Raw genomic sequence first — 21018 nt, forward strand, 5'->3', positions numbered from 1 at the left:
GCCACTAAAATCCTTCTACTAGATGTGATGCCTGGCTAGTCTGGTCAGAGGCAACCCCTGCCTGACACAAGGAATATAACCAATTCAAATTAAATGCTTTTTCTGCCTTAATATGAAAACATGTGTGCACACCCACATCTACTTTCACTCCTGCCCCAAATCACACTAAATTTATAATGAAGTTTTTTTTTTAAAGACATAAGCCAACAAATATACAGAGATTAGGAGAAGAGACAACAGCAATAAGATTGTGGAAGCTACAAAGCATAATGATAAAACATAAATGACAAAACCAACTCATGAAACATGAAAATCCGGAGCTCTGGAAGGGAGGGTGGGGAGCAGAGAGCCAGAGTAATTTACATGTCAGAATCTTCAAAAGATTCCCAAGTGGATAGCACCAGGGTACATGGAGAGCTAGGAGTAAAGAAGGACCACCGAAACAAGGATTGGGTGACTTCCTGATATCCCTTCTCTCTATGTTATTGGAAAGTGGCAGACATTTGAAAGTTTATTCCCTGGGAAGGGTAAAATAGAGGGTCTCTGAATTGGAGGGAACTAGATTCACCAAAGACATTGACACTGCACCAAAACCAGAGACATTAAGTGACTAGTACATTCTGAATGAGGAATACTGAGACACACCTGCTCCCAAGCCCTTTTAATCCACTCAGATCTCAGAATACTGGTAGCCAAAATTTTACCTTCCACATTGGAGCCTCTTATAGGAAGTCTGGCCAGTGCAAGAGGGAAAACTTACATACTGATTGTGGTAGGCTGAGTAATAACCCCCCAAAATGTACACGTCCTAATCCCAGGAGCCTGTGAATATGGACTTTGCCAGCATGATTAAATTAAGGATTTAATTTAATTTATTTTTAAAACATTTTTAAAAATATTTAAAAGATTTTATTTATTTATTCATGAGAGACACACAGAAAGAGAGAGGCAGAGACATAGGCAGAGGGAGAAGCAGGCTTCCGAAGGGAAATTCGATCCCAGGACCCTGGGATCACACCCTGAGCTGAAGGCAGATGCTCAACCACTGAGCTACCCAGGTGTCCCTAAATTAAGGTTTTTAAAATGAAGAGATTATTCAGGATTATCCAGGCAAATCCAATGTAATCACAAAGGTCGTTACAGGAGGAAGACAGGAATATCACTTTCAGAGAGAGAAGACAAGGACAGAAAGAGACATCAGACAGGAGAGAAGCTGCTACACTTCTGGCTTTGATGATGGAGGAAGGGGATCAATCAAGGAACACAGGCAGCCCGTGGAAGTGGAAAAGTCAAGGAACTGGATTTTCATCTAGAACCTCCAGAGGAACTCAGGCCTGCCAATGTCTTGATTTTAGTCCAGTGAAGCTGATTTTGGACTTCCACTCTTCAGAACTGTAAGATAAATGAGCTTGTGTGGTTTTCTGTCACTAAGTTTGTAGTTACTTGTCACCATAGCAATAGGAAACGAATATAATGTCATTTGCAGTTCTTCAACAAATAGCTCACCCAGTTTACCCAACAGTGAAGTCCAGGATCAATAAGCCCTACGCATACACACGCAACTTGCAATCAGCTCTTCCCTTCATTCCTAATCATAAGCAGATAGACAAGGGTCCCCACACATCTGAGGAATGCTTTTTACATGAAAGATAGAAGCTAAAACAAATGTAAATAAACACTGATTTGGGGGAGACAAACTTGGAAAGAAGACTTTAAAAAATATGTATCGTGAATTCCTCACGAAGATAAGATTCTGTGTTCATGAAAAAAGACAAGAATGCTATTTAAGGATACCTGGGTGACTCCCTCATTTAAGCATTTGCCTTCAGCTCAAGTTGAGATCCCAGGGCCCTGTGATGGAGTCCTGCATTGTGCTCCCTGCTCAGAGGGGAGTCTGCTTCTCCCTCTGCCCCCTCTCTCTCTCTCTCTCTGCCCCCTTCCCCACTAGTGCTCATGCTCTTTCTCTCACAAAAATAAATAAAAATTTTTTTTAAAAATGCTATTTGAAAAGAAACATTTGAAGAACAAAAACAACAAATCTTAGAAATTAAGAATAAGATAGCATAAATGAAAAACTCAATAGACAATTTGGCAAATGAAGTCAAGGAATCACTTGGAGACTGCAGCAAAAAGAATAAGAGTTTTTTTTTTAATGGGGCAAAAACTAAGGAAAATCAGAAGACCAGTGAGTCTGGGATGCCTGGGTGGCTCAGCGGTTGAGCATCTGCCTTCGGGCAGGTGTGATCTTGGTTGGAGGACATCAAGAGTCCCACATCGGGCTCCTTGCGAGGAGCCTGCTTCTCCCTCTGCCTGTGTCTCTGCCTCTCTCTCTGTGTCTCTGTGTCTCTCATGAATGCATAAATAAAATCTTAAAAAAAAAAGAAAAGAAAACCAGTCAAAGAAGTCAAACCAAATAATATGAATTTCTAGAAAGAGATAACAGACAAAATGGAGACAGAAATAATTTTAAGATTTTATTTATTTACTTATTTTAGAGAATTGAGCATGCAAGAGTAGGGGAGGGGTAAAAGGCAAAGAAGAGAATTTTGAGCAGACTGTGTGCTGAGCATGAAGCCTGACATAGGGCTGGATCTCATGACCCTGAGATTAGGGCCTGAGCTGAAACCATGAGTCAGACATTTAACCGACTGAGCCACCCAGGTATGCTTGGGCAGAAATAATTTTAATGCAAGAAAATTTCATGAGATTGAAGAGCATGAGTAACGAGATAGAAAAGGTATACCAAGTGAAGTTTTGAAACCCCTGATTGAAAGAGGATATTCTGTAACCTTCCAGATAAAAAAAGAACAGGTCACGTAGAAAGTATCAGGAATCATACTGGCTTTGGATTTCTAAACAGCTGGATTAGAGAAAGACTGGAGCAATGCCTTTTAAATTTTGGAGGAGATTACTTCCATGACACCTGACATTTTCTGATGAGTAAGTTCTCAAAACAATCACCTTCCCAGGAAACTCCTGGAGAATGCACTCCACCAAAACAAGAGAATTCTCCCTCCACGAAGAGGAAGAAATAAGATTCAGGAAACAGGAGATAGATCACAGAAGAGAGGTAAGGGGAATTCCCAGAAAGAAGGAAGAGTGTCCCAGAATAACACCTGTTCTCCAGGAGTAGAACAAGCAGTCCACTGGAGCACTATGACTTGGGAGACAGGTCGAGGGCAGTCGTCACCAAGAGCCCTGGTCCGAATGTCCTATCCTTTTACCTTGAGGATAGCATGACGGGGTGAGATTTTAATCTGTACTTGGTCAGGCCTAAGCATGTGCTGCTGATGTTCCTGCTGTCACTTCTGTTGGCCACCATTTGAATCGTCTGAGGACACTCACTTCACTCTCCAGGAATGCCCCTCTGTCCACATCTGAGGGTTGACAGGCCACAACAGGAACCAAATTGTTCTATTTACCTTCTCCCAGGAGCCTTCAGCCAACCGTTGCACGGTTGCCTCTTTCTTAACACAGACAGGTTTATGTTTGCTGTTATTTTTTTTTTCTTCAAAAGTAAACAGCATATTGTTTGGGGATAGAGATCTAGATAAAATGATACAGGACAGAACAACTTGTTTTCCAGGGAAAGTCCTGGTGCTCACCGAGGTGGATTCCAGTGTCACCCTGGCTGTTCCTGGGTCTTTAACGATCAGTTCTGGATTTCATATAAAGGGCTTTCTTGGGAAGGCCTGGGGAATTCTAACTCAAGGAAAGTCTCAAGCACAGCAGCGCAGGAACTTGCATTAGTAGGGAGGTTTGGGGGCTTTTTCGATGTTCTCCAGATTTATAAGCAAGCCTCGGTGCAGCCTGGATCTGGTCCTCTGTGGTCTCCATGGCCCTCCATGGTGGCCTCAGCTGCTGGAGCACCCAGAGGAACTCCGGTTGTGGGACACTTCATAACTTGTTACTCCAGGCACTAGGGTTAATATATTTGAGTGATTCTAAAGATGCTTAGAGAAATTTATTTTTACTTACAGACAAACTTGGGAGCCTGAGATCTTTAGAGAACAACTCAATATAGCTTCTGGACTTCCCCTCCTCCCTTTTATTTTCCATGACACTCCGGTTCTCTGTTTTCAGAACCACTGTTATCTAATGTAGAGATATAACAGAAGATACTCAGAGGAAGCTGGAACTCCTTTAGGTTGGGAGTTGAGCTTTCCTCTGCAGACCAAGGATGCAGAACTCTGCTGAATGAGTACCACTGAGCAATCTTAGCCTCAGGGCATCCAGATAAAGCTGATCCTGCAGGGCTTAGAAAAAAGAACCCTAGGAAATGAGTAAAATGTGGACATGTCCATTCCAGGGAGCAGGAAGAGGTACCCTGGCCGAGTCCTGCAGCTTTAGGGAATCTATCAGCTCCAGCACGGTGGAACTCTCTAGAAGTACAGATTCCGCCTGTCACGCTGGAGTCTTTCATTAGCTTCTCTGAACTGGAAAACGAGGCTCCTGGGAGCCTTTTGGTATTCTTGGGTATGATGAGGCAAGTCTCACTGCTCTGCATCCGAGTTCTAGGCCAACTCTTCGCCTATCTTGGCAGAGGCAGTAGCACCCAGCCCTGGGGTAAAGGCAGGAAGATTGAAGAAAAATATTTGCAAGAATCCTGGAGGCAGTTCCTGGTATCTTGGGTCAGTTTTTATAATGCCATAAACCCCTAAGGATGAGCTCCTTTGGATCTGAAGATCTAAAAGGATAGCCAAGGGGAAAGATTAAGGCAGGTTCAAAGAGTTCAGAGGCCCAGGTGAGGTTACTTTCATTAATTCTAGGTTTTCTGGAACTCAGTAATCAGAGATAGGCTTTGATGCCTTATGTTAATAAGAGCTATGAGTGGGGGGCCCTAGGTGGCTCAGTCGGTTAAGCACCTGCCTTTAGCTCGGGTCATGATCCCAGGGTCCTGGGATCCAGCCCCATGTTGGGCTCCCTACTCAGTGTGGAGTCTGCTGCTCCCTCGCCACCACCCAGCATGTGTGCATGTGCTCTCTTACTCAAAAAAATGAATAAAATCTTTTAAAAAAGAGTTATAAGTTAATAGTAAAATCGTTGAGTAAAAGTATGTTTGGGGAATAAAATGTTTACTTGATCTCAAAGATCACCTTTGAAATTCCTCATAAATTACAAAGGGAAATAGATACCTTTATTTCATGGAGATAGGTGACATCACCCTCTCTGAGTGACCCAACTGAACGTAGTAGATATGTCAGTGCCTCTCTCATTTCCCCTCAGTCCACCCTGCAGGGCTTCTGCAGATAGTTCCAGTACAGACAGATGACTTTCTGCATTTCTCTCCCTGAATATATTCTCTCTGGGTGTAGAAGCATTGCTTGCACAGCACAGAAGCCAAAAGCCAGGAGGACCTGGGAGTCAACAGCCCAGCAGAGGCCGTTAGGTCAGTAAGTTCCTCCTTGTTCTTTGATAGGGTAGTTCTCAGGGGGTATTATCCAGGTTCTCAAAGAATTCCCAACCTGATTGAACCCCAGTTACCCACGGCATTAACTCACTCACTTTATTGGCCTCTCTCCCTGCCCTGCTTCACTTCCCAGTGCCAGTTAAATGTATATATTGCAGGACCTAAAAGTCACTGAAAGTAATTGGGAACTACTCAAATACAGTAGGTGATTGAGTAGGTCTTGACAAATAAGGACCTGGCAAGGTCAAGTTAGCACACGTTTGAAGAAAAATCACAGAATTGTGACAGGTTAAATGTGTCAAAAGAATGATTTGAATATTATGCATTTAGAGATGCCTTAGGGGTCCCTTCAGTATGTAGGCAAATGACCCTAATTGTGAGGGTGCTACATGAATCAAAAGTGAAATGAGATTGACTCCTTAATTTCTCTTTCTTCAGTCTCATTGTTAGTGTATAGAAATGCCACTGACTTCTGGGCATTGATTTTGTATCCTGCCACGCTATCAAATTGCTGTATGAGTTCTAGCAATCTTGGGGTGGAGACTTTTGGGTTTTCTATGTAGAGTATCATGTCATCGGCGAAGAGGGAGAGTTTGACCCCAAAGATACAGATGCAGTGAAACGCCGGGACACCTGCACCCCGATGTTTATAGCAGCAATGGCCACGATAGCCAAACTGTGGAAGGAGCCTCGGTGTCCAACGAAAGATGAATGGATAAAGAAGATGTGGTCTATGTATACAATGGAATATTACTCAGCGATTAGAAACGACAAATACCCACCATTTGCTTCAACGTGGATGGAACTGGAGGGTATTATGCTGAGTGAAGTAAGTCAGTCGGAGAAGGACAAACATTATATGTTCTCATTCATTTGGGGAATATAAATAATAGTGAAAGGGAATATAAGGGAAGGGGGAAGAAATGTGTGGGAAATATCAGAAAGGGAGACAGAACGTAAAGACTGCTAACTCTGGGAAACGAACTAGGGGTGTTGGAAGGGGAGGAGGGCGGGGGGTGGGAGTGAATGGGTGACGGGCACTGGGGGTTATTCTGTATGTTAGTAAATTGAACACCAATTAAAAAAAAAAGTGAAATGAAGTAGTCTCTATTGTGCTCCGTAAAAAAAAAAAAAAAAAAAAAATTGTCGACAAAAATGATAACATTTAAATCCAAGTACAACTTGATTTGTTTTGGCTTTATCCTAAGATTTGGCACAGACTTATAGGCCTACTCAAAATTGTGTTAGGTGTGAGATGAAACCATGTGTAACTCATTTTTATAAATAAAACAAAAGTAGGAGTTCAAGTGATGTAAAATAAAGTAAGCTGTTTTTCTTAATTGGTTTCATTTCTAACAATAAAATTCTAATCAAATATTTTGTTCTCAGTCTCAAAGGGATTTAGTTTAGGTGGCCATTTTTCAGTAACAGTGATCTTTGGTTGTTTTATCTACATTTGGGTTTACAATGTCATTTGGAGGGCAGGGGTGGAATTCATCTGCCACTTGAAACCCTGCTTCATTGGGAGAAAAGTCATCAGGAGGTCCAAAGGATGAATTATAAATCAATTTTTGCAATCTATCCATTTTTTAAGCCAATAGCAGCTAAAGAGAAACACACTGGAATGTGCGTATTCTAGTAAATGTAGATATTCTCAAAGTCATCAACCTGGGAGATTACACAGACATTTTCACAATTAGGTCATGGCTCCAAATCATTGTTGGGTCTTCTCTTCTGGTTGCCCTGAAATTCTGTGGCAATATATATTTTTTTAATGTCTTTTAAAATGGCAGATACTCATCCACCAAAGCTGGGTTGATTTTAGTAATGTGGTAAGTAAACAAGCCAGGCAATTTATTTGAGAATACATATAAGAAATGAGATTTGTGTTGTCTGGCCATATTTCATGTGTGGCTCTACCATCAGCAACAGACACCCTCATTATACTGCTGTATTTTATAAATGGTATTACTCTCTTAGTGATTGGCATAGACTGGGCACAAAAAAAAAATCTTTCCATGGGTATCTGTTGAATGTTGAATAAATGAGTGAAGACATGACTTCCTATTTATGAGCCATTCACATATACAGTGAAGTAGAAATGGCTCATAGTTGGTAAACAAAAGGGGCAAAAGAGTTTTTTCCAATACAGTTCTCCATTAATCCCTTCACTTTATATCCCAGTATTTCTGAGCTGTATCAGACCCCCTCAGTCCCTCCCCTACAGAAGTCCCCATTTGCTCCTGAAAACAGGAGTGGAGGCTCTGCTAATTTTGATTAATCTGGCTACTTAAAATTGTTCTGTTTTCTTTGCAGAATTTTCATTTACAAAATCACTGTTTGCTCATCATTACAGATACTAGGAAGAACTTGGACAGGCAGGATTAGCCAGCACTGTATTGTCATATCAGGAAAAAAAAGTTTTCTCGTGCACCATTGTGTCATATTTGCATCTGAAAATAGGAAGTGGGAACATGCTAAAGGACCTGCAGCATGATGTCCACAGAGCCACCAGTTCCTGGTTCCATCAAGTCATTATCTTATAACTTAGTGTGAAAACCACCAGCAAAGTAGATAAAATAGTGAAGCAGAGCGACATTCGGGTTTGTGGACATGGAAGGATCCTTTAAAGTAATCTGGCATGACAGTTTGTAATGAAGAGGAAAATGCTTGGAGTACAGAGAGGATAATTTGCTTTCCCAGCATAGCACCACGTTACTTGTAAACTTGAATTCTAGAGCCCAAATGCCTGGGTGTTCCAATTCTGGCTTCGTAGCTCTGGGAGGGAGTTTTACCTTCCTTCTTGCTTTAGTTTTCTCAGTCTCCAGGTTGTAGAGATTAAATAAGTCAAACTCATAAAGTGCTTAACATATAAGAAAGCACCCCACAAATTGTCATCATTGTTGCTGCTTCTGTTTTTCCAGGTCACTTGGCCGATTTTAGGGTATCCTACCATGCAGCCATTCAACAAATGGGCATTTATTAGGCACATACTTTGAGCCAAGCACTGTTCTCATCACCAACAAAACCAACAAAATTTTGTGCCCTTATGGAGCTTACATTTTAGTAAAAAGAGACAGACAATAAATTATAAACCTGATAAAGAAGATTTTATAGTAAGTTGGAAGATACATGCTATGGACAAAAGGAAAAGTTGGGGGGAATCCCACATGCTAGGAAGGACAGAGGTGGAGCAGGTGTTGATATTAAACCATATGGTCAGGGGACCCCTCACCGAGAGGGTGACATTTAGATCAAGGCCTGGTGGAGATGAAGAAGGGAGCCCCGAGGATACCGGAGGGGCAGCCTTCGGGCAGAGGAGAGGGCAGTGCAGAAGCCTTCTGTTGCAGGTGTGGCTGGTGTGTCCGAGGAGCAGCAAGGAGGCAAGCCTGCTCAGAGCAGAGCGAGCTAAGGAGAGAAGAGTGGCGATGGGAGAAAAGAGGTAAAGGGAAGTGAAACCATTAGGGAACTTTGAAAGCCATTGAAGGGACTTTAGATCTTACACCACAAGAAATAGGGTGCCAGTGCAAGGCTTTGAGAAGAGAAGTGGCCTGATGGAACTTAGGAGTGTAAAGGGTCACTCAGGCCTCTGTTTAAGAACAGATTGGAGTGAGGCAAGAGTAGAAACAGGGAAACTATTTAGAAGACTCTTACAGTTCCCTATCGGGGCACAGTGGTGGCTTGAACCAGAGAAGTGGCTGGATCTTAGGTTATACTTTGAACAGGTGACAGACTGGATGTGAAATGTGAGAAAGAGAGGAGCTATGGATGAATCCCAAATTGTTGGCCTGGCTTTTTAGAAGACTGGAGGTGCCATTAACTGAGCTGAAGAAGACCGTGAATGGAATGGCTTTAGGAGGATGAGCAAGATCAATCTGGTTTTATAATTCTTATTCTTGTTTTTCCATAGGGGAGATGCTTTCCTTTTTCTGACTTCTTTCAAGATTTTCTCTCTAGAGTTGGTCTTCTGTAGTTTGATGGTTTTTTGATATTTACTCCAGCATTTGTTCTCTGAGCTGCTCGAGTTGGTAGTTTGGTATTGGTCACTAATTTTGGAAAGTCCTTGGTCCTTATGAGTTCAAATATATATTTTACTCCATTTCTTTCATTCTTCTCCTTCCGGCACTCCAATTATGTTACATCTTTTGAAATTATCTCATAGTTCCAGGATATTGTGGGTATGCATGTGTTTTGTTTTCATTCTTTTTTCTCTTTGCATTTCACTTTTGGAAATTTCTATTGACTGATCCTTAAGCTCACAAATTCTCTCTTTGTATGTCTAAAGAAGCATTAGAAGCACTTTTATTTCTGTTACAGTGTTTTTGATTTCTAGCATTTTCTTTTGATTCTTTTTTCTTTTTCTTTTTCTTTCTTTCTTTCTTTTTTCTTTTCTTTTTTTTTTATTTTTTTTTTGAATTTTTATCTCTCTACTTACATTACTTTTCTAATAGGTTTAAGAAAAGTTGTCAGGATGCCTGGGTGGCTCAGCAGTTACGTGTGTGCCTTCAGCTCAGGGTGTGATCCTGGAGTCCCGGAATCCAGTCCCACATCGGGCTCCCTGCATGGAGCTTGCTTCTCCCTCTGCCTGTGTCTCTGCCGCTGTCTCTCTCTGTGTCTCTCATGAATAAATAAATAAATTTTCTTTTTAAAAAAAGAAAAGTTGTTGATTGCTGGTTTGTCCAGCGTTTATTGTTATAAGGATGACAGTGATGACTTCCAAGCTCTTAACATGTTGGACCTAAGAATGAAAGTCTTAAAAGTTCATATTTGGGCATGTTGAGTTTGAGGTGTCCATTAGGTTGTTGCTATTTCAAGTGTGGCTCACGGGCCTACAGCCCTGGCATCACTAGGGGGGCAGCACAGAAATGTAGAACATCAGGCTCTACCTCAGACCTGCAGACTCAGAATCTGCATTTTAGAAGACCCTCAGATTTTGGGAGGATTCATCTACACATAAATGTTTCCCAAGTACTGTATTAAACAACCAAGTGAAGATGTCAAGTAGACCACCAAGTATACTGGAATTAGGCAGGGAGGTCCAGATTGGAGACATACATTTCTGATTTTTTGTCATGTTGACACTATTTTATTAGTAGCCATGTCATGGATTTCTTTTCCTAAGTGCCAGTGCACTCCAACCAAACCACAGGAATACACTTGTTATTGAATAAGTTGTGTTTATTGCTTGTTGCACTGAAAGCCAACACATACCATGGAGAACCATGAAATATCTCAGAAAAAGGATTACAAAAAGACTTATAGGGTTGGTGCTTGTGTTAGGTGACTTGAGGGATGTTTATAAAAGCAGGGCTTTGCTCTGTATTGGATGTGGTAGGGTTGATTCTATGATTAGATGTCTTAATAAATCTTATCTATAAGTCAGGAGGAAAGAAGCAAAGCCAAAGTTATAACTGGTGAAGAAGCAACAGTTAGTTATTGTCAGGGTAAGGGAATACTTGGTTATTTCAAAGGTTTGGACTATGTTCCTATTCCTCATGTGTGTTCAGACACTATTTGGGAATGGACCTTTTTTTTGGTGGGGGGGTCTTGATTCAGTGTGGTCACAGTGGTGTTGTCTGATGTTACAGTTCTGGAAATTTTATGTATCCGATAGGAGGAAAACACCAAGATCTAACTGTGAGTCCCAGGACAAGGCCTACCTGATAGTATCAGGCCAGCTCCAAATAACAGGGGCTGTTTTTTTCTTTCTTTTGAGCTTCAGCATCTTCCCACTATTTCCTTCTATGCCTTGTTTTGTGGGCATCTGGTCCCTTATGGAGTCTACCCCATACTGTAAAAGCTTACAGTTTACATAGTTCTAAGTGTCTCACAGTGTCCTGTGAGAAGGGCACAGGGCTCTAGCCTAAGTGTACCTATCTGCCCCAGCTGCCAGTTACTCTACTGATTTAAACTCTTCTAATCTGGTTGATGGTTGCTCAGAGTTGCCCAGAGTAGCAGGTAGGGAGTTTGAATGTAGTAAGAATGTAGGTAGTAAGAATGTCCACCAAGCTTTGAGGTCTGGGTTTAAATTGGTAAGTTCTTTAAAAGCCCCCAAATTTTCATTTCCTCAACTCTAAACATCCCTTTCACAATTTGCTGACACAATTAAAGCTACTGTTTAGAAAGTGACGATCTGACTTTCAACAAATAGTGGTTATTGGTAGAAGAAATAGAAAGAATGAGAATGGATGTAAAAGTTGCTAACATCTTCCCCATTGTCTTTAAACCCCACATGATTGATATCCCATTGGTCTCCCTTGTTGGAAGATACAATTAAAGTTATATATTCTGATAAAAACTTAGCATTTATTGGTAATATAGAAGTATATATACTTAAACTATTGAAGCCAATTAATAACATCACATGGAAGAAACATTTGACTTGGAATCCAGTGATTTCTGTTTGAACTCTGGCACCATAACTTGGAAGCGTACATCCTGCAGTGAGTTACTAGACCCTCTGAGCTTTAGATACTTCATGTATTAAGCAGGTATAAGAGTAAGGGTGAGGGGGAGTGTTCTGAAGATTACATTTTGAAGAATAATGGTATTTTTATATATTATAAAGCTTTTTACAAACATAAGGTGCTAGTATCATTAGATCCTTATGCATATTTTTGTGTGCTCTCTTTCCTCTTAAATGGTTTTCAGCTGTGGAATGGAAAAACCAGGAAGGAATCCAAATTTTCCTCCAAGGTGTTTGAGCTTACACCTTTGGGCCAAATTCAACAAAGCTTAGCTAACTAAGTTGCCTTATGTTCTCGGGCTACCAACCAAGAATATAGTCAAATAATGGTGACCAACTTCAAATACTGCTGTGCCAAAAGACGGATCTATTGAGGGCTATGCAGGAGGGAAGGACAGAAATTGTCATCTTGCCAAGCCATATTATATAATATTAGAGAAGAAAAAGTGCTTCCTTCCAATCTCACCTACCCACTGACTCACAAAAAAAAAAAAAAAAAAAAAAAGAGAGAGAAGAAGAACAACAAGAAGAAGCCAGTCTCCCTAGTCATTTGTTGAGAAGAAAAACACACAATGAATGTTTATCAACACCATTTTCATTGTCTGGGGGGAGGATGCTTCCCTTTCTTTAATAGACTGAAGGTAAGTCCTCATAGCAGCCCTGAGCTTCAATTGTTATTATCTTTGTGTTACAGATATGGGGACTGGGTTCAGAAGGATTATTCAAGTCATCCCAAATCACATAGCTAGTATACAGTGGAGCTGGGAACTGGGGATACATCTGTTTGATTTGAACAATGTAGACTTTACACTTCTTGGGGGTACTTAAAAAAAAAAGTCAGCTGAGTGGGTCTTCTATTATCCACATTCCAGAGTAAAATTAATGTTTCTGGGAGGATGAGGAAAGAAGTCACAGAATTTCAGGACAAAGGGATATTGAAAAGCCAATTTAAGGAATCCCGCCCTTCTGCCTGATGGATTCTTTCCCAGTTGCTGGGTAGGCCACAGTGATGAGGAAGGTGATTAGGTTGTTCCATATACAGAGCTAAATATGTGAGACTGTAGCTTCCAACTATGCAAATCCATGGATCTCCTCCTTGAGTCTAGAGAGCTAGTTTCTAACCCCTCTCTCTTGTGAGATCTACTATGTCTGGTCTGGGTCTTCTTCTCAACCCTTTCAACTGTTTTCCAAAGGGTGCCATTTGTGAAACTCTTCTTGATTTTCCTGTGGGTAGTTTTTCCACACACTAAGGTCCCTCCAGGTCTAGGTTTTCTGAATTCCTTCCAGCATCTGCTGGTGACGTTAAGACCTTCCAAAGCAGTGGATTATTTACCTAACTTCTTTTTAAAACTCACCTACGAATTCACAAATGTGAATTTTTGTGACATAACAACCCAGAAGTTTTTATTTCTGCAGAATTTAGTAACTGTTGCTTATAGGGAAGATTCAGAGCCTCATTATTTTTTAATCCAAGAAAGAAAAAAATGCAAATACTTTGTTGATTTTTAAATCAAGTAATATAGAAATGTATTCTCCTTATAAATAATAATTTAAATATTTTCCTTTAAATATAATCCTCTCTCTTCTCAGAGAAGAAGTTTTAAGTTTTTAATTTGATATGTGCCCTTCTGGGCACTTCCTTAAGTGTGTATAGACATCTATATGTATACCAGGAAAAATATTTTTTAATTTTGTGTGTTTTAAAACATAAATGAATTATATTCATAATAGAAAAAAATGCTTCAATTAAAATGAAGGAAGTAGACTTCTAGGCAATGATATATAAAGGTCTCTAAGAAATGTAGTTGAGGAATAAAGGCAAGGTACAAAATAATACATGCCATATGATAGCCTTGCCTTAATATTTCTAAATGTGGATTTCAAACCTAAACAGAATACCACTCTAACTGTCGAAAGGCATTGTGGCTTTGCAACTGTAAAGTCTCAAACAAGACCTAACAGTGATAGATATCCCAGTATATGATGATACATAAATCAATGGCAAAGACTCTTTTTCCTTTCCTTGTGAACTGCAACTGTAGCCAAGCTACTCTATTTATTTGTTCCAAAAATTTTGACATTTAGTGATATTAATATGAGAGCTCAGGTTCGTCCTTTTTGGTTATGAATAGTTTCTTGACATTTCTAGAAGATATATAGAATAAAAAGAAGTAATTTCTAGGATTTATAACCTACTGAGTGTAGAGAAAATATGTGAAAATTTAAACAACAGTACAAAACTGTGAGGTTAATTGCCAGACCTGGACATAGCCGGTGAATTCAGAAACAGAAAGGTGTCTATAGGCTGAAATAATCAAGGAGAATCTACTGAAGAGGTAGAGTTTCAGGAATCTTGAAAAATGGGGAAAATTTGGATTAAACAAGGAAGGGAGAAGGAGAATGTGGAAATATCAGGCTGGGGAATGGGTGTGCATATGATCTGATGAATTCAGAAAGCTCACATTGTGGAAAAAGGAGGTAAATAATATTTATTAAATGCTGACTGTGTACCAGACTCCTTAGATGTCCCTGAGCTCCTCTATAATGTGTGCTGTTTTGTCTAATTTTCACAACTTCCAAGAGTGATTATCATTTTATAAGTGAAGAAATTGAGCTCCACAATTACACACAGGTTACACAGCTGGTAAATGGCAAAGTTAAGTTAGAGCTCTCTGATTCTGGGGTTCAGGTGTGCCCCCACCACCACCACCCTAGCCCCTCACTGTATCCACAATAAGTCAACTTCCCAGAAGGAAGGAGTCCTGTAAGTGAATTATGGAGATGAACGTGGAATATCAGATTGGGGCCTAGATTATGGAGCATCTTGAATCTCAACTAATTTGGAATAACTTAAAGTATTAAATGACAAAGACTTTAACATCTAGAGGACTGAATCATTAAAATTAACATGTAATGAAGAATCTGGGAATGGCATGTAGTAGAATGGACTGGAACAGTGAGAAAGGAGAGTCTGGAGAATAAACCAGAGATGATTCCTATAACCTAGGAAAAGATAATAATTGTCAGGGGATGATGGATGATCTGGGTAGCCCATTTATCCAGTAATTCAAGCAAGCTCTAATCCTGGCCAAGCACCCGTATTCTCTATGGGTTGGTTGCGAAACATTTCACCCAACCTGACTCAGAAAAACTAAATGCATTCAGAGTGGAAATGACGTATGTGTAGATGAAACACATGATGGGCTCTTATGCAACTCTGATTTATGTAAATGGACACAAACAAAGGAAGATAGCCTGGATTATAAAAGAAAGGCAGACATCACTCACTTAGGCTCTCCAGGCTTAGGGCTTGAAAATGAAGGCCCTTTTACCATTATTCTTTCTGGCTTTTATTAGTTCTCCAGGTTGGGCAAAAGATAGGCACTACAGTATAGGCATCAAAGAAACCACTTGGAACTACGCTCCTACTGGTAAAAATATGCTCAATGGGAAGCCTTTTTCAGAAGATCAGTAAGTAATCCCTTTGCAGTGAAATGGTTACTATCAGAAACAGGAGTTGGTAATGATTATTCATAAAATGCTGGTGAAGAATTTCCCACGATTGACACTTTAAGGACACATTTGCTATTAGAACTGCTTCCTTTGTTTCCTTGTAAGCATGGCATGGAAAGCAGATGTCGTTAGAAATCAGAAATTCTTCCTTCTTAGAATTGCTGCCACTCTTGTCATCATGACACCTTATTTTAGGGATCATCTCTACTTCTGCGTTTTCTCATCAATTTTGTTTGTGTGGGGGTCAAGATATAAATCAACACTCTTCCTTCTGAAATGGAGGGTATGACAGAGATTCTAACATTACAGCTGTGTTTCTTGATTTCTCTTTTCAAATATTTGGGAGGGAGAAATCTAGAGGTTACGCGTGGGGTTTGGATTTATCATGTTTGTTGGCCCAAATGACCCTAAGTCTACCAGCAAATCCACAAATCCATTTAAATGTGTAAACAATTCTAAGTCATGGGGATCAATCTAATGCTCCAGATCTAAAGTCCCCTTCAAGTGGGGTTATAAGCCTTTTTATGTGGCTCAGTATGAAGAATTTGGTAAGTCTTGTAAACAAAAATGCCAAGTTTATCACTTGCTACATTTGTATTTGATCCCTTCATCACAGACTCCAATGTTCTCCTTGCCTATAACACCTTTTTTGATTCCCTTCACATTTTCTCCAGTGGCTGAGACTGGAAACAGTCTTTAGTCTTTTAGTTTCAGTTGATTTAATCGTTTTGTTCTTTCCTGTCAAACTTTGTTAAAGTTCTCCCTTTTTGTTTCTTTGTTGATTTTTTACAGAGAGTTTCATTCCCACATATATCTACAACGAAGCCAAGACAGGATAGGATCTGTCTATAAAAAGGCTTTGTATTTTCAGTATACCAATGACACATTTCAAACAATCATTGAAAAGCCATCCTGGCTGGGATTTTTAGGTCCAATAATTAAGGCAGAGACTGGAGACATGATTTACGTTCATGTAAAAAATTTTGCTTCAAGAATATATAGTTTCCATCCTCATGGACTCACCTACACTAAAGACAATGAAGGTAAGTGGATCCTTTTTTCTTAAATTCCTGAGCCATTGCTAATGGGAAGTATTGACCCAATACCTCAGGGAAAGCAGGGTAATTATCAACTGGGAGTAGTTTGGGGTGAATACAGACTCTTCTTTTTGATGTCTTTAAAGCTTCAACCCAAGACAGTCCTTCTCCAATTTCTCATCTTGGGTAAGTACCCACCTTTGTGCAATTCCTAGGAAAGAAAACACACTTTTTGCCAACAATAATAATAATAACAATACAAACTAATGTAATTCATGGCTTAATGGATAAAGCATGGATCACATTCAATTTTTTTTTTTTTTTTTTTTTTTTGTGGGAGACACTCATGAGCAAATGTTAGGTTGGCAGAAATCCTATTCTACCTCCACCTCATTTCATTTTCTAATGGATGGGGATTTTCCTCTTGAAAATATCAGTGTCAAGAGAAACCATTATTTTCCAGAAATACTATTCTACTCCCACCTCACTTTATTTCCCAATGGGTGAGGATTATCCTCTTGAAAACATCAGTGTCAAGAGAAATCATTATTTTCCAGACAGTTTTTGTCTGCTACACATCTACACTCACAGCTGCCTAAAAATATTGGGAAAAGAAAAGGAAAAGAAAGCCAACGAATAAGGTTTATGTTCAACATGGAGCAGAAGCATCCTGAAAGATGGGTAGATACGAGAGGTTGGCCATGCTTCAAAGTGTTCTATTGAATGTAGGAACTTTATTCATAGTTATGAGGACTCTAGCCTCAAGAGATAAAGATCTGAGGCAAAATTCTAGGAAAAGAAGAAAGAAAGAAGAGAAAGGCCCCAGACTCAGAACTGGGGTAATAGCTCAGGGTAACATATGCAATGCAGACGGCCACTTTTGGTTTCCAGTGGTCTACTTGGAGGACACATGAATGTCTCTTAATGCCCTGGGTCCCAAGTCTGAAGAAAATATGGAAGGCAACTCTCGTGCCTAGATTTATGTATGTGAAGTCCAAGTATACAGTAGACAAACAGTAAATATTTTTGGAATCCATCAATGGATTCCACCATTGATGGATTCATTACATCAACAGTCTGTAATGATACTGCCTGTCTCATTCCAGTTTAGTCTAGAAACTAGACAAGCTGGGCATTCATGTGGAAGTCAGCTAAGGAAGAAGAGACAGGAGGCAGGAAAAAAGGAGGGAGAAATGCACACTTGATTCTAAAGATACAAATTAACCTACACTTATGGCTTAATACAGAAAGCATGAGTCACATTCAAAATAGTGTTTGCCCAGTGGTTACTGTGACCACAGTGTGGATTATGTTTTGTAGGCGCTCTCTATCCTGATAACACGACGGACGAGCAAAAGGAAGACGACCGTCTGCAGCCAGGGGCACGATACACTTACAAGTGGTATGTAGAAGAAAATCAGGGGCCTGGACCCAATGACAGTAACTGCGTGACAAGGATTTACCACTCCCATGTAGACACTCCAAAAGACGTGGCTTCGGGTCTCATTGGACCAATTCTGACTTGCAAAAGAGGTAACATGTTAAAACATGTTTTAAAAAATCTCATGGTAGCAATAGAACCAGAATAAGTGGGCTCTCCCCTGCTCTCCTAGTGGAGATGTTATCTATCAAATAAGCTCCATTTTCCACCTTGATCTTGATTTCCAGTCAAGAAAGTAAAGTTGCCCTCTCAGACTCTGAGCAGCGGATGGCGATGGTGAGTCCAAGACCTCTGTTCAAGTCCAGTGATGCAGGTTGGTCACTAGGTGGTAGTCCAACCCAGCAGACTTCACTTTAGCCAACTTCTCCCCAAATGACTGACCCCTTTCTTGTATAGAGGAGAGTTGAATCAGCAGAGTAGAAGAAAGTAGGAAGAGGAGAGAGGCCGTGGGCCTGTTCCTTAGAGTTCTGTCCCTCGGTGTGCAAGATTAAGTTGAATCAGTTAGAATCACCGGTTTATTTCATAGCAAAAATAATTGGTGCAAAGAGCAAGTTTTGTTGTTCTTAATGTTTCAGGCACGCTGGATGGAGACATGGAAAAAAATATCGACAGATCTTATGCTTTGCTGTTTTCTATAACTGATGAAAACAAAAGCTGGTATATCAATGACAATATTAATACATATACTGAATCCGGCAAAGTTAATGCCAGTGATCCTGACTTCAAGGAGAGCAACCTCATGCACTGTAAGATTAAAGAAAGCTTTCCTATTCAGAATATCCTATAACTCTAACTTCTGTGATTCTACTTAGTGATTTTCTTTTGTTCAAGTTTGTGTGGTTGAGTTTACGTTTTCCAGTCTTTCACTCAGGTTATTGCTGGTTGATATGCAAGGCAGCTAGTAAATCTTGCTGGTTTGCAAAGTTTCGTAGCATGTAAAGTTAGGTAGATGCATTAGTTTTCTGAAGTCCGATCTTGATCAAAAGTAGATGGTAAAAACAGGAAAGATGTAATTTTAAGGTGATAAAATCTTATGGAAGAATAAAAACATAACGGAGCAGATATTCAATGAAAATGTGTTTCTAAAAGAAAAATGCGTTTCTATATAGGATTTTTCAGAAAAGATACTCTTATTCTCTCAGTCATCCATCCTTATTCTCTGCTTTCTGGGACTTAGATTCTTTTTATTCTTTTCCCCTCATCTCTGCTCTCTGACTTTCAGCTCACTTTTCCTCCTCTTGCCTGTAACTCTTTATGCTCTTAAGACTTCTAATTAGATACAAAATTATGGCCTTTTCTTGTGTGAAAGACCAATCAAATCCCATGGTAGATTATGTATGAGAATAAAGTTGCCATTATGAGGTTTAAGAGGAAGTGTGCAGAATGTGCAGCATATGGTCCTCATCTACTGTGAAAAATTAGTCATGTTTGTTTCGTGGGCTCAGTCAGTAGAGCTTGCAACTCTTGATATCAGGGTCATGAGTTCAAGCCCTGTGTTGGGGGTAAAGTTTACTTGAAAAATAAATTAAATAAAACATATATTTGTTTTCAGCGGTAAATGGATATATGTACGGAAATCTGCCCAATCTCACCATGTGTGCTGAGGACAGGGTCATGTGGCATTTTGTTGGCATGGGTGGTGTGTTGGACACACACCCCATCTATCTGCACGGACAAACTCTGATATCTCGGAATCACAGAAAGGACACCATTACCGTCTTCCCTGCTTCGCTGCAAGAAGCCTTCATGGTAGCCAAAGGCCCTGGAGAGTGGAAGCTGAGATGTCAGATACATGGTAGGAATTTATGACCTTTACACAGAACTTTCAAGGTTACAACCCATCACAAACGCCTTGTCTTCCAAATGGAAAAACTGATTTCTAGGAAGGTGATGGGATTGCTTTTTTGGAAAGTCAGTGATGGGATCAGAACTAGAACCCAGGTCTCTGACAAATAACACCATAATAATGAACCCTTCTAGGTATATCAGGGTGTTTTGTTTTATTTTTACAAAAAAATTTTTATACTTTTTAGCCGGTGAGCCCTACAGAAAGGCTGAATGTCAGAGCAGGTATTTTTACTGTTTATTTTTAGGTGAGGTAATGAGTTTCAAGAGGTTAAAACACTGTCCAAAACCCTATAAGAAGAATTGCCAGGATTCTTGCGGGACCAAACAATACTAATCCAGAACTCAAGAAACCTCTGTATTTTCATTTATTTCCCTCTTCAGTCAACACTCTCCACTGAATAATACAATGGCCAGTTATGAAGTTATTAATCTTTTCTAAACTTAAATGTGACCAAACTCTACATACAATCATGCAAATGTTTTCTTACCTTTTCAATCGAAAAACATGGTTTTATTAGAACCGAAGAATTTAACTTTTTTGTGTACGAAAATGGGGTTTACTTTTGTGATCAAATCTGTCTTCTTAGTCCCATACTTTGGTTAGAATCATGCTTCCACTAATTATTTAAATAAGTACACAGCAAGTAGTTATCAGGACTTCCTGTGTGCTGGAGCCCTCCCAGCGCTCTGGGGAAAAGGAGAACCCCTTGCAGCTACTGCAACTCGAGGACTGAATTTAATAGTAAAAAATCTCTCACTTAAAAAGAAATATCATTTTCAGGTGAAAATGTATGCTCAGCCCGACTCTTCCGATTTACTTACTTTGCAGATGGTGACTTCATGCCAGGTCTGGCCCTCAACTCTGCAGTAGGGTCAGCCCTAGGCACAATTGAGAAACTTCTGAGAGTTCCTTGGCTGATCTGATTGACTCCATAGCTTTCTCGTGTGTTTCATTCTCTTCCTGTATCCTCGAGTTGTGTGTGGTTTTTCAAATTTACTTCCACCCTGTTTAAAATTTTTATTTAAAATTTATTAAATTTAAAATAAAATAAAATAAAATTTATTAAATTTTTATTTTATCTTACTAGTAATCACAGGAATACATGACTAGACTTTGCCTGGAAAGAAAGGAAGGATGGAAAGAGGAAGGAATAAGGTAGGGGGAGAAGTAGGAGGAGGACAGAAGACAGAAGAAGTAAAAATCTAACGTGATGTGTGGGAGCCAGCTCACATCAGCGCAAGAGGGCTGATAGTTAAGTCAGTCAGCTGGTAAACTCTGGAACTTCAAATTGGCCATGGTGGG

General features: G+C 39.9%; 1 protein-coding gene across 1 annotated transcript in view; it reads left to right on the forward strand.

The window, feature by feature from the left end:
* Positions 1-15148: 15148 nt before the first annotated feature.
* The window catches only part of LOC140613861 (ceruloplasmin-like), a 29582-nt gene continuing 23712 nt past the window's right edge, over positions 15149-21018 (forward strand). Inside the window, exons 1-5 of the mRNA XM_072792320.1 lie at positions 15149-15347; positions 16182-16432; positions 17747-17959; positions 18443-18613; positions 19420-19662. Of these exons, the coding sequence (XP_072648421.1) occupies positions 15193-15347; positions 16182-16432; positions 17747-17959; positions 18443-18613; positions 19420-19662 (1033 nt within the window). The 5' untranslated portion in view covers positions 15149-15192. The remainder of the gene's footprint in view (positions 15348-16181; positions 16433-17746; positions 17960-18442; positions 18614-19419; positions 19663-21018) is intronic.

Source organism: Canis lupus, chromosome 22, assembly GCF_048164855.1.
Source record: "Canis lupus baileyi chromosome 22, mCanLup2.hap1, whole genome shotgun sequence".
NCBI classification, from domain to species: domain Eukaryota; kingdom Metazoa; phylum Chordata; class Mammalia; order Carnivora; family Canidae; genus Canis; species Canis lupus.